At 40.6% G+C, this 14,804-nt stretch overlaps 1 protein-coding gene across 1 annotated transcript in view; it reads left to right on the plus strand.

Annotated features, from left to right (window-relative positions):
• tnni3k (TNNI3 interacting kinase) overlaps window positions 1–14,804 on the plus strand; it is a 52,512-nt gene that overhangs the window by 23,438 nt on the left and 14,270 nt on the right. The window contains exons 14-16 of the mRNA XM_046301712.1: window positions 4,300–4,392; window positions 4,493–4,550; window positions 4,733–4,927. Of these exons, the coding sequence (XP_046157668.1) occupies window positions 4,300–4,392; window positions 4,493–4,550; window positions 4,733–4,927 (346 nt within the window). The remainder of the gene's footprint in view (window positions 1–4,299; window positions 4,393–4,492; window positions 4,551–4,732; window positions 4,928–14,804) is intronic.

A 14,804-nucleotide genomic window follows, 5' to 3' on the forward strand; every position in this document is an offset into this window, starting at 1 on the left:
TGTATGTGACAAACTAAATTTGATTTGATATATTCGATAGGCAATGACTTGAAAAACTACAAACCTCAGATTTCCCACTTCCTGGTTGGATTTAATAATATATATGTTCTCAGGTTTCCGCCTGCCATATGAGTTATGTTATACTCACAGACATCCTTCAAACAGTTTTAGAAACGACAGAGTGTGTTCTATCCAAATCTACTAATAATATGCATATATTAGCAACTGGGCCTGAGTAGCAGACAGTTTACTCTGGACACCTTATTCATCCAAGCTACTCAATACTGCCCCCAGATATAAGAAGATAACTACCATTGAGCTGTAAGCCTAAAACCGCATCCTGTTTTGTCTAAATACCGTAACTTACTTAGGTCTATATTTTAATTCTTAAATAGGCTACTGTATCAATCAATCATTAATTTGTTCATGTCATCACACAGCATATGAGTCATTCATGATTTGAAATGCAATCAAGAATTATAGTTTTCATATAAAATTACGCCAGCCTTAATTAATGAACTTAAACAATAAATAAAACGTCCCAATTCGGAAATTGCATTCACTAATGAATGTGACTGTTTTTAGTCTTTGCTGTAATAAATGCTTAACAAAGAAAATATTGACACACTTATAATTCATTGAGTGTTTATATTGTTCCAAACGCTCAGGGAAATGATATTGTATTCTATTCAGCACCTGTTTGGCAGAGACATAATATACACGCAGCGCTTGCTCCTCGCCTTCTTTTTCTTGATCTCCAGGATTTTCCACAACTAGTCACATTTATTCCACACATCCGACTTCCCTTTACCTCCTGAGCAACCAGTAAACAAACATTCCCCCCTTTCGAGTTTATTTCTCACTTACTCTGCATTCATTTTGCTGTCACATGTGTTCAGAGTTTGTAATAACCAATTTATTGTTGCGATTATGATATGCTATAGGTCAGGCCCTATTGTGTCCTATTCCAACGGAATTAATTTTACTAGGGGAGATCGGGTAAACATAATTATGTGCATGAGTACAAAACACCACATCTGTAATTTTAGTCCCGTCCTAATCTGCCATGTCATTCATTTTTACATGGCAGGAAAGAAACAATTCCAACCAGATTAGCCTTCTGTTTATTGGTGAACTCCAAGGTCTTCTGATAATACTAGTCCCGTGTGAATCGACATCCCTGTGTTTTGAAAAAATATCTGAGTTTGACAGATGTTTCTCTTGGTTTGGAAAATATCACAATAATTGATTGGATAAAATTTAACTAAGTGCTACTTATAAACTATATATTAATGGCCTACATGAACTTTCACAGTGAATGTTTTTGTTTATATGTTTTGTGCGTATTAATTGAATATTGTCAAATGCATGATTAAAACAAAATATTGTGCCCATTTAATGCAACCCTTGCTTTTAATAGATCACAAAGCAGCATACAACTGACCTAAATGTTTGAAATTATAAATCCACTTTCTCACCTAAACCCTTAAAAAATGTAACTGTTTAGCTCACATCTGGGGGCATTTAGTAAGTACTACAGATATTATAGCGACACTATACCAAAGATGGTTTGGTACAGTTAAGAAACTTGGGAACCAAGCTCAAGTTATAGGTGTGGCCCTATCACCTGGACATGTTAAAATACTGTATCTTCATGCCTAGAATAAAAACCACCAGGCTTCCGTCAAAACTGTCAATTTATAGAAAATATATTTGAAAAATTACAGGGGAAAAAACGAATCCCTTCCGAATCGTACTTGGAATAACGGACATTCTGGAGTAATAATTAGATAAACAATGTTCTCTAATAATACTAGTCCCGTGAGAATAGGTCTTTGGTCACGTACATGCGATACATACATGTGTCACGTTAAGAGGTTTAGGGAATAGGGACTGTTTTTCCTAAACAAATCAGCGATTTTGGTAACAGAACTTTTCAGTCAGAAATTGTGTAATTACAGTGCATTCGGAAAGTGTTCCCCTTGACAAGTTCCACATTTTGTTATGTCACAGCCTTATTATAATATGGATTCAATCATTTATTTTCCCTTCATCAATCAACACACAATATCCCATAATGAATGATACAAAGCAAAAACATTTATTTTGAATTTTGTGCAAATGTATTACAAATACAAAACTGAAACATCACATTTACATAAGTATTCAGACCCTTTACTCAGTACTTTGTTGAAGCACATTTGGCATTGATTACAGCCTTGAGTCTTCTTGGTTATGATGCTATAAACTTGGCACACCTGTATGTGGAGAGTTTTTCCCATTCTTCTCTGCAGATCCTCTCAAACTCTGTCAGGTTGGATGGGGAGCGTCACTGCACATCTATTTTCAGGTCTCTCAAGAGATGTTCGATCGGGTTTAAGTAAGGGCTCTGGCTGGGCCACTCAAGGACTTTCAGAGACTTGTCCCGAAACCACTCCTGCGTTATATTGGCTGTGTGCTTAGTTTCGTTGTCCTGTTGGAAGGTAAAACCTTCGCCCCCAGTCTGAGGTCCTGAGTGCTCTGGAGCAGGTTTTCATCAAGGATCTCTCTGTACTTTGCTACGTTCATCTTTCCCTCGATCCTGACTAGTCTCCCAGTCCCTGCCGCTGAAAAACATCCCCACAGCATGATGCTGTCACCACTATGCTTCACCGTAGGGATGATGCCAGGTTTACTTCAGACGTGACGCTTGGCATTCAGGCCAATCTTGTTTCTCATGGTCTGAGAGTCTTTAGGTGCCTTTTGGCAAACTCCAACCTGTCTTTCACGTCCCTATTACTGAGGAGTGGCTTCCGTCTGGCCACTGCCATAAAGGCCTTATTGGTGGAGTGCTGCAAAAATGGTTGTCCTTCTGGAAGGTTCTCCCATCTCCACAGAGGAACTCTGGAGCTATGTCAGCGTGACCATCTGGTTCTTGGTCACCTCCCTGACCAAGGCCCTTCTCCCCTGATTGCTCAGTTTGCCCGGGCGGCCAGCGCTAGAAAGAGTCTTGGTGGTTCTAAACGTCTTCCATTTAAGAATGATCGAGACCCCTGTGTTCTTGTGGACCTTCAATGCTGCAGAAACGTTTTGGTACCCTTTCCCAGATGTGTGCCTCAACACAATCCTGTCTCGGAGCTCTATGGACAATTCCTTCGAAATCATGGCTTTGTTTTTTCTCTGACATGCACTGTCAAATGTGGGACCTTATATAGACAAGTGTGTGCCTTTCCAAATCAAGTCCAATCAATTGAATTGACCACAGGTGGACTCCAATCAAGTTGCAGAAACATCTCAAGGATGATCATTGGAAACACAATTTCGAGTCTCGTAGCAAAGGGTCTGAATATTTATGTAAATAAGGTATTTTGTTTTATTCTTTTTATATACATTTGCTAAAATAAAAAATAAAAAATGTTTTTGCTTTGTCGTTACAGGGTATTATGTGTAGATTTAATCAATTTTAGAATAAGGCTGTAACGTCACAAAAAATGTGAAAAAAGGGAAGGGGTCTGAATACTTTCCGAATGCAGTGCATCTTGCAGCTTCAGCAACACAGACAACGTGTTAAATACTTTGATGTTCTGTGGTGGTCGCTGCAGCTGGGATGAGCGAGAGACAACGGGTGCTCGTCATCTTTTTTTTAACACAGCGCAGCAAGTCTGACCCAGGTCCGGCACAATCAAATCAACTGCTGGCCGGACTCCCTCTAGTCATTTGTGTGTCTTAATTATTTATTAAAACAGTGTGCTTAAAGTATCAGACAAGCTCAGTGAATATAGTTGATTTGACTTAATAACATAGAATGGGTCAATGTTTGGAAAAATACAAGTTTTAAACAATTTCAACCAATCGACTGGTCAAATGAACAGACAACTCATGTTCGACAAAGGTTTAGTCGGGGACAGCCCTAGACTCCGTGTGTCTTTTAATTATGATCTGGTAATCAATATAGTAAACACCAGGCTAATGATAATCTGTTGACTGACTGATGGTCAATTATATATTTTCCTTTTTTTAAAACCTTTATTTAACTAGGCAAGTCAGTTAAGAACAAATTCTTATTTTCAATGATGGCCTAGGAACAGTGGGTTAACTGCCTGTTCAGGGGCAGAACGACAAATTTGTACCTTGTCAGCTCGGGGATTTGAACTTGCAACCTTCCGGTTACTAGTCCAATGCTCTAACCACTAGGCTACCCTGCCGCCCCTAGTTTAGCCTACCTGATGTCTGTTGGTTTTTGCCAAATTTCTTGATCATTGATCACTTGATTCAAAATGAGATCCAAATCATCTTGAACATTTTACTATCTCTCTTTAGAAAAGGCAGATGTTCTTCTCCTCCGGGCCAGCCTCCACTCAAGCTTCCAACTGCAGCTCTCTGACCTGGAGTTCAATGAGATCATTGGTTCAGGTATTACGGACAGATTCTGTTACTATACTGTTTTCCTTAACAACATGGTTTATGCACATACAGATCATATTGAATAGTAGAATATATTTTCTACCCACAGGCTCATTTGGAAAGGTCTATAGAGGCAAGTGTAAGAACAAGGTCGTTGCCATCAAAAGGTAGGTAGGCCTAAGGATTACTTACATTGGTTAGCACTGTTCTTGGCTCGCAAAACGAATGAAAATACGAACAACTAAAATACAACATAAAATGCTAAAACACAAACTACTAAAATATTAAATAAAATGCTAAGACACAAATTAATTAAATATGAACTAACTTTTAATTCTCCTCCCTATAGGTATCGGGCCAACACGTACTGCTCCAAGTCAGACGTGGACATGTTCTGCAGGGAGGTGTCCATCCTGTGTCGTCTCAACCACCCCTGTGTCATCCAGTTTGTGGGGGCATGTCTGGATGACCCCAGCCAGTTCGCCATAGCCACCCAATATGTCTCCGGGGGCTCCCTGTTCTCCCTGCTGCACGAGCAGAAGAGGTGAGGCCCTAAGCTGATCTCAGACCTGTCATTTGACACTGTTACTGTGTTTATAGCGCTGTCAATGTCCAGGATCAGAAGAGGTGGTTCTGAACTGATCTTAGACCTGTCAATGGACTACTACACTCTTACTCTGTCTAAACATACAGCAGTTTCAGAAAATATTCAGAACCATTCACTTTTTCCACATTTTGTTACGTTACAGCCTTATTCTAAAATTGATTCCCCCCCCCTCATCAATATACACACAATACCCCATGATGACAAAGCAAAAACAGGTTTTTAGACATTTTTGCAAATGTATTAAAAAAAGCAAACAGATTTATTACATTTACATACAGTGCATTGGGAAAGTATTCAGACCCCTTGACTTTTTCCAAATTTTGTTACATTACAGCCTTATAAAATGTATGAAATAATTGTTTCCCTCATCACAATACCGCATGATGACGAAGCAAAACCTTTTTTTTTCAACGTTGAAAAGGTATAAACAAAACTGAAATATCCCATTCACATAAGTATAGAGACCTTTTACTCAGTACTTTGTTGAAGCACCTTTGGCAGCGATTACAGTCTCAAGTCATTTTGGGTATGACGCTACAAGCTTGGCACATCTGTATTTGGGGAGTTCCCCCATTCTTCTCTGTAGATCCTCTCAAGCTCTGTCAGGTTGGATGGGGAGTGTCACTGCACAGCTATTTTCAGGTCTCAGCGATGTTCAATCAATCAGGTTCAAGTTTTTCTTTAATAAGTCCGACGCGAAGGATATACTGCTTTCCGGAGACCAGGCCCAAGGGAGACGGTCGGGGTGCGTTGTTAGGATTCGTAGGTGAGTCAGTAAATTGCCATTACCATCGGTTCTGTTGGCCAACGTACTATGACTGGAAAACAAACATGACGATCTATCCTACCAATGGGACATTGTGGTGAATGATGACATAGATAACATACTGTTAACACACCTGATATTTTTCACCTGTCTTTGTGATTGTCTCCACCCCCCTACAGGGGTCGCCCATCTTCCCCATCATCCACTGTGTATTTATACCTGTGTTCTCTGTTTGTCTGTTGCCAGTTCGTTTTGTTCATTCAGACCAACCAGTGTTTCCCCCCTTCCTCCTGTCCTGTCTATAGTGTCTGTTTCCTAGTTTTCACGGCTTTGACCTTTCTGCATACCCTGACCCTGAGCCTGTCTACCATCCTGTACCTTTGCCCCACTACTCTGGATTTTTGACCTCTGCCTGCCCTGACCCTGTGCCTGTCGACCTTCCTGTACCTTTGCCCCACTACTCTGGATTACCAACATCTACCTGCCCTGACCCTGAGCCTGCTTGTCATCCTGTCCCTTTGCCTGCTCGTGTTCGATTTAATTTCTTATGGGCAGGTGGGACGGTAGCGCCCCACATGGCCAACATCCAGAGAAATTGCAAAGCGCGAAATTCAATCTACAGAATTATAAATATTTAACCTTTGTAAAATCACAAGTGTAATACATCAAAATAAAGTGTAACTTCTTGTTAATCCAGCCGCTGTGTCAGATTTCAAAAACGCTTTACGGCGAAAGCACACCATGCGATTATCCGAGGACAGCGCCCAGCATACAAAACCATGAAAAACATATTTCAACCAGGCAGAGGTGCGACATGAAAGTCAGAAATAGCGATATAATAAATGCCTTACCTTTGATGATCTTCTTCTGTTGGCACTCCAAAAGGTCCCAGATACATCACAAATGGTCCATTTGTTTGATAATGTCCTTCTTTATATCCATAAAAACTCAGTTTAGCTGGCAAAATAAATCCCAAACGTTACTAATAAACTTTTCCAAACAAGTCAAACAACGTTTATAATCAAACCTTAGGTACCCTAATATGTAAATAAACAATAACATTTAAGACAGAGAATCGTTATTGTCTTTAGCGGAGAGAAAAATACCAAAGAACGAGCTCTCTTCCACGCGCTTGGATACACTACAGCCAAAATAGAAGCCACTTAGAAAAACTACCATTTCTGGCTAATTTTTCAAAAACCAGCATGAAACTCTTGGTGAAGGTGAATGCATCATTTCCCCCTCACATTCCCCTTTCAAAAAGCTAAGCTTCTTCTATAAAAATCTAAGGGTACAAGCATCACATAATTATTGTTAACCATACATTGAAACAAACAAAATACATATTTCTGGTGCCTGACATTTCATCCAACAACATCCCTCTGGGTTGCTAAGTGTTAGACCTTTCTTATAAAAAAACAGAAAATAGAATAAAACATTTTTTGAAAAAAAAATCACACACAAGCTTCATTACAGCAAATAGGCCAGTCATCACACTGGCACCATACACAAAGGTAGGGGTAAGCATGATTCAAATGTCCACCCTGTTCAGAACCCTTCCTACACCAGTGACAGAGACCCATCTCTGGGCACCTTGTACACACAGTGTGGGCTCCACATCTGGGTCCTTGTGCTCAAGATTGGGGTCTTCATCAGAGATGTAGTCAGGAATATGTAAGGGAAATCATTTAGTTCCCAAATCATAATCAAAACCCAATGAATCATCCAACCAAAATGTAGAATGACATTGCTCAGTGATACATTGGTTTTATCACCCAAAATTAAACTTATCACACATTGACATTGGCAGAATGTACATTTATATTAACATACAGTATAATTATCCTATAATTCTAGTTATCCTATAATTATTTTTTATCACAGTTATAATATAGATCAGTATGCTAATTCATTGATAATCTAAATTACTATGATTTTAGCAGTGTGTAGACCCCTACAATCAACCTGATACCCGATTCCCTAAAATAAACCATTTTTAGACAAGTCTAAAATCAATTACTGGCACATTATGGCACTCAATCTTCTGGCATTTCTTCATTTTCTTCTTCAGATAGCTTCACAGTTCGAAGTGGATGGCCCATGATGTCCCAATTTCAATGTTTCACCTGGGCCACCACCACCTTTACCACCAATTATGTCTTGTCCATTTAGCACCAGTATCCATTCTCACTCCACATGGACTCCTGTTGCACTCCTGAGAGAAAAGGCAGTTGATGACTTCAACTGGATGCTGTACACCGGTTCGGACTCAGATCCCTCTGTAGAAGTGGTAAGGACAAGGCCATATTGAATGCCTTTTGTCGCTTTTCCTCAGCCAGTTAGAGGGGTTTTTAGGTCCACACCGTTTGGTCAAATTGTCCCTGCTATGCATGAATACATGCGTATCCCAGGTTCCCAGTAAGTTTTCAGTAAAAAAATGTATCAAAAGAATTCAAGTGTTTAATTAAACATTTAAATTGTGTGTATGTGCCCATTTAAGATGGGTTAGCTTCCCTTTTCAGGGGCAGAACAATAGATTTTTACCTTGTCGGCTCAGAGTTTTGATCTTGCAGCCTTTCGGTGTCTAGTCCAACACTCTAACCACTAGGCCACCCTTATCTCTACCGTACAGTTAAAAACAAATTTGACAACTCTCTCTTCTCTTTCGGCTTCCTACTTATGAAATGTCCAAGACTTTAAAAGTTAAATGTAATGCGGGCAAAATTATAAAATACATCAGTCAATCCATAAGATGTTTTTTTCTTCTTTTCGGTGGGAACAATACTACAGCCATTTACTACCGACAACTTCGATTATAGCCTAGTTTTATCATGCCATAATTAATACCCATGTTTAGTTATCAGTAATGATCATGGTCACAGCTATATCGCAATTACCTATCTGCTATTCAAAGAATTCATTAGATGTAGTTAACTGTCCCTTCTGATCAGACTACAGGTAATGAATCAAACACTTGCTGTTGTTGACAAGCATATATTCAAATCATATCCATATTATTCATATTTGATTTGGTTATTTAAATACTACTCCATTCTCAATATGTTATTCCAGCAGACCATTTAGGCAACAGACAAAACGTATTACCTTGAAATCGCCCCGCCATTGAATAAATTAGACTTTTAATTTGAACTAAACAAGCTGCTAAAATGTTCAGTTTATATCTTAAACAAACACTGGCGGTAGGATCTGTCTTGGCAAAGCATACCAATAGTTGAATTACAATCAGAAACCCGGATATTAGTCAATACCATAGATGCAATGCTATTGAAATGATGAAGAAATCACGCAAATAACCCAATTACAATGGTTTGTAGTCGTAACATCATGCACATAATAATGACACAATTCCCAGAAAATTGCCTTACAGGTCCACGGGGTTCTCAGCAGAGATTCTCACATGCGCAAAAGGAATAGATTAGCAGTCAACGAGTTAAATCGACATTCATTGATCAGGAAACAGATCTTTCACTTTTCAATAAAAGCAGATGTTTTCTCATGCAACATATTCAAATTACTTTACTGCGTCACATTAATCCCACAATCATTAGTTTGATGGATACCCTAGGCTTTGTACGAAGTTATAAATTAAGTTGAGATTTCATCTTCGTTCACTCTAACTTTATGGAAAAAGGTACTGATTATGAATATCTCATCTCTGTGTTGAACATCAAAATATTTTCCGAAAATAAAGCTCAAGCACCAAGGAGATACTATAGCATTTGTGTGTTACATAAATTGCATAGTTTATTTTCAAAAAAGTACATTTTTCAAAAAAACACACTGCAATCTGACATACCAGCAGAAATGGACTTGAAAGATAAAAATAATTTTGGTGCCCATCAATATTACAAACTTACAGTATCATATTTATGCTCATATATATTATGGAAACTGATAGCAAAGAAGTTTTTGGGAATTAGCCTAATCCAGAACAAAATTAATTTGTGTGACATGATATCCTTTGGATTTATCATTTTAGAATGTCAGTGTACTAGCTAGTACACAGTGCAGGTTTTAATCATGACCAGAGGGACTGCCTAAGTGCCAAATTATCATAGGTAGATTTAAAACAGCAAAGTTCTGCGGTTCTGGTGAGAACTGGCAAAATGTTTCACAAACTCATCCATGTTGAGGGAGCGAGCCCTCCTTGACTTAACCTGTCATCAACCATTGTTGTCCTAAGGTGGATTTTAATCAGTTTTAAAGCTGAGAAGCTTCTCTCACAAGAAGCACTGTTGACTGGTGTATCAACAGAAATCTTACAAAGTGGAAATAGCTCATGGAGACCTCTTTAGAAGGTTCTAGAAACACAACAAAGTCAAGGAGAGTAGACGGTCTGTCCCTTCCTCCTTTCTCTCTCGTATCAAGAAGCCGCTTGGTTTGATGAACCTCATGTTTGAGGTCCTCTAAATCTGACTCAGAGGTCTGAGCAAAGGCCAACAGAGGCTCCTCATTCAAGAATGTTGTCCTCTTTGGGTTGAGAGACTGGACCCCTTGCATTATCTCGCAATTCTTCTTTGAAAAACACCTCTGCAGCTCCGCTGTGAGACTGTCAAGCACCTGATATAAGATAGCTCTTTGGAAGCTCTCACCATCACTTTGGTCACTATCATCATCAGTGAGTCGTGAAATCTTAAGCTTGTTTTAGGCTGTCTTTTAACACACTGTTTGTTCACTAATTTTGCAGTGTTCTGCAATCTCTTCAACCTCTTTCCATAGTTCTCCAAAGTAACCCTCACTTCTGTAGTCCTGTAATGTGTCTGTAAGGGCACCTACTAGATCCACAGCCCTTGCTCGGTCAAGAGAGCTTGATTGAAGCATGTCAAAAAGACATTTGGCATCACCAAGCACGACAAAAGGTAACCAAAAGCCCTATGAAATGTACATCTGAGATAGAAGGCCCCTTGCCTCAACTGATCTATCACCACTATTTTCAAGTGTGATATCCTCTAGCACTCTCAGAACTGCTGGGAGCCTGTCCCTCAGATTAGGGCATGCCATGTATCTGCATGCCCACCTTCCATCCGTAAGTCTCCGTAGTTCCCTGGGCTGCTGCTGTGGATACAGCTCTTTCTGAACTGCAAGCCACTTGAGATGAACATATGAGCCAGACACAAAGTTATACAGCTTCTGCAGGAAAGTTAACTGCCTCAGGCACTGATTTTACAGCCTTGACAAGAACCAAATTGAAACAATGTGCATTAGAGTGCACATAAAATGCAAATCTTGTACTTTTTAAAATCCGTGCAGACACACCAGAATGCTCTCCGCTCATTACGGATGCACTGTCATAGCCTTGCCCCACCAGATGATTTTTGTTGTCCAGACCATGTTTTTCAAGGCAATCAATTATTTACATTTACGTCATTTAGCAGACGCTCTTATCCAGAGCGACTCATTTTTGTGAGACCTGCTGCATCTAAGCTGTCAGCTGACTGAAAATGTGAAACACTTTCGTGGATGGCCTCGTTGTAATAGTACCTCAACTAAAGACATTTGGTATTTTTTCTTTAAATCTTTGGTTTCGTCTGTAATTACACAAAAAACTTCACTTTCTTTTACTTCTCTTATTATTTCACTTTGTACCATGTCAGAAAAGCCCTCAAGAACTTTGTTCTGGATTTGGTGGCTTGTGTACTTAACATTGCCAATTGCATTAATATTTTTCTCTTTGAGAGGGTCATGCTTTCCTATTTCTTCTAAGATTGTAAAAAAAAACTTGTTGTGAGAGTCATTAGACTCTCCATGCCCTCTATTAGACCCTCTATGCCCACTATATTTTGAGTGGCAGTTAATAGGAGCACATCTGCAATTGTTTTAATGTAGGTACAGTTTTCCTCCACTTTCTTTTTCCGGCTCCTCATTTATGACATCTAACACTGTGTCACGCCCTGACCTTAGAGAGCCTGTTTATTTCTCTATTTGGTTAGGTCAAGGTGTGATTTGGGTGGGCATTCTAGTTTTCTATTACTTTGTTGGCCGGGTGTGGTTCCCAATCAGAGGCAGCTGTCTATCGTTGTCTCTGATTGGGAATCATACTTAGGCAGCCTGTTTTCCACCTGAGTTTGTGGGATCTTGTTTTTGTACAGTAGCTGTATAGCAGCTGTATAGCTCTGCAGAACTTTGTGGTCGGTTATCTTTTGTTGTTCTTTGGTCTTCATTTTAAATAAAGAAGATGTACACTTACCACGCTGCGTTTTGGTCTCATTCTGACGACGGACGTGACACATTGAGTTGCTGTCAATAGCCCTTTTATGCTGATTCCAAGCATACATAGCATTGATGTGATGCTCTGCCTTCGAATGGAGCTGAAAACCCAGAATCTTTAAACAGGGCCTTTTTCCAGTTACAAAACCATGACTGTGATGTGAAGGCAGATGCAGGTGTATTGGGCAGAGAAACATGACTGTGATGTGAAGGCAGATGCAGGTGTATTGGGCAGAGAAACATGACTGCGATGTGAAGGCAGATTCAGGTGTATTGGGCAGAGAAAAATGCCTAGAGGTGAAACAAAGTCAAATCTTGATTTACAGAATATTCAAGCCATGAATTGTCCTTATACCAGGAGCTGTTGAAAGCCCTTTTCCAAGTACCATGCCACCCTGGACACCCCTCTGGCATGGACACCCCTCTGGCATGCCACTGGTTCCAGCTGCTCAATAATGAGTGTGATATTCCCTGGGATCCCAATTTCTGATCCCCCTGTGAACAGATGAAGTTGCAGATCCCATCCCCATCGGCAAAAATGTTATTGACATTCAGTACTGAGAGAGACTTGGTCATTTCTTCAAACAATCATCTTTATTTAATATCGATTAATTATTGCAATAATGAAACTGTTGACTGTTAGGCTGAGAGCCTACCCTTTATAGGCCATTCTGATGCTTATATACAGTTGAAGTCGGAGGTTTACATACACCTTAGCCAAGTACATTTAAACTCAGTTTTTCACAATTCCTGACATTTAATTGTAGTAAAAATTCCCCGTCTTAGGTCTTAGGTCAGTTACATACCACTTTATGTTAAGAATGTGATATGTCAGAATAATAGTAGAGAGAATTATTTATTTCAGCTTTTATTTCTTTCATCACATTCCCAGTGGGTCGGAAGTTTACATACACTCAATTAGTATTTGGTAGCATTGCCTTTAAATTGTTTAACTTGGGTTAAACATTTAGGGTATCCTTCCACAAGCTTCCCACAATAAGTTGGGTGAATTTTGGCCCATTCCTCCTGACAGAGCTGGTGTAACTGAGTCAGGTTTGTAGGCCTCCTTGCTTGCACACACTTTTTCAGTTCTTCCCACAAATGTTCTATAGGATTGAGGTCAGGGCTTTGTCACTCCAATACCTTGACTTTGTTGTCCTTAAGCCATTTTGCCACAACTTGGAAGTATGCTTGGGGTCATTGTCCATTTGGAAGACCAAATGTTTATCTTCCTGACTGATGTCTTGAGATATTGCTTCAATATATCCATATAATTTTCTTACCTCATGTTTCCATCTATTTTGTGGAGTGAACCAGTCCATCATGCAGCAAAGCACCCCCACAACATGATGCTGCCACGCCCATGCTTCAAGGTTGGGATGGTGTTCTTTGGCTTGCAAGCCTCCCCCTTTTCCTCCAAACATAACGATGGTCATTATGGCCAAACAGTTATATATTTTTTGCTAGCACAGACTGGAATATGTTCTGGGATTCTTCCAATGGCAATGAGGAGGACACCACATCAGTCATCGGCTTCATCAGTAAGTGCATCGATGACGTCGTCCCCTCAGTGACTGTACGTAGATATCCCAAGCAGAAGCCATGGATTACAGGCAACATCCGCACTGAGCTAAGGGGTTGAGCTGCCGCTTTCAAGGAGCGGGACTCTAACCTGGACACTTATAAGAAATCCCATTATGCCCTCAGACGAACCATCAAACAGGCAAAGCGTCAATACAGGACAAAGACTAAATCCTTCTACACCAGCTCCGATGCTTGTTGGATGTGGCAGGGCTTAAAAACTATTATGGACTTCAAAGGGAAGCACAGCCACAAGCTGCCCAGTGACACAAGCCTACCAGACGAGCTAAATTACATCTATGCATGCTTTGAGGCAAGCAACACTGAAGCATGTGTGAGAGCACCAGCTGTTCCGGATGACTGTGTGATCATGCTCTCCATAGCAATGTGAGTAAGACCTTTAAACAGGCCAACATTCACCACACACAGGGTCTAACGGCTGTTGTAGAGGCTGTCTGTGATGTTCTTCACGATGTCCTTCCACAGCTGGAAGTCCCTGCGGTGTAGACCGAGACAAAGGAAGGGAGGCCCCCTCTGCTCCAGGCCCAGCAACAGCTGCTCCACCACCCAGTGCTTATCTCTCCCACTGTATGACACAAATGCATCGTAGTTGGAGGTCTGTCCAACGCTGGTCCGACCAAGCTGACTCTACACTCCAAGACTGCTTCCATCACGTGGACTGGGACATGTTTCGTATTGCGTCAGATGGAAATATTGACGAATACGCTGATTCGGTGTGCGAGTTCATTAGAACGTGCGTCGAAGATGTCGTTCCCATAGCAACGATAAAAAAATTCCCTAACCAGAAAACGTGGATTGATGGCAGCATTCGCGTGAAACTGAAAGCGCGAACCACTGCTTTTAATCAGGGCAAGGTGTCTGGCAACATGACTGAATACAAACAGTGCAGCTATTCCCTCCGCAAGGCTATTAAACAAGCTAAGCGTCAGTACAGAGACAAAGTGGAATCTCAATTCAATGGCTCAGACACAAGAGGCATGTGGCAGGGTCTACAGTCAATCACGGACTACAAGATGAAGTCCAGCCCAGTCACGGACCAGGATGTCTTGCTCCCAGGCAGACTAAATAACTTTTGCCCGCTTTGAGGACAATACAGTGCCACTGACACGGCCTGCAACGGAAACATGCGGTCTCTCCTTCACTGCAGCCGAGGTGAGTAAGACATTTAAACGTGTTAACCCTCGCAAGGCTGCAGGCCCAGACGGCATCCCCAGCCGC

This window comes from Oncorhynchus gorbuscha, linkage group LG02 (genome assembly GCF_021184085.1).
Source record: "Oncorhynchus gorbuscha isolate QuinsamMale2020 ecotype Even-year linkage group LG02, OgorEven_v1.0, whole genome shotgun sequence".
Lineage (NCBI taxonomy): Eukaryota > Metazoa > Chordata > Actinopteri > Salmoniformes > Salmonidae > Oncorhynchus > Oncorhynchus gorbuscha.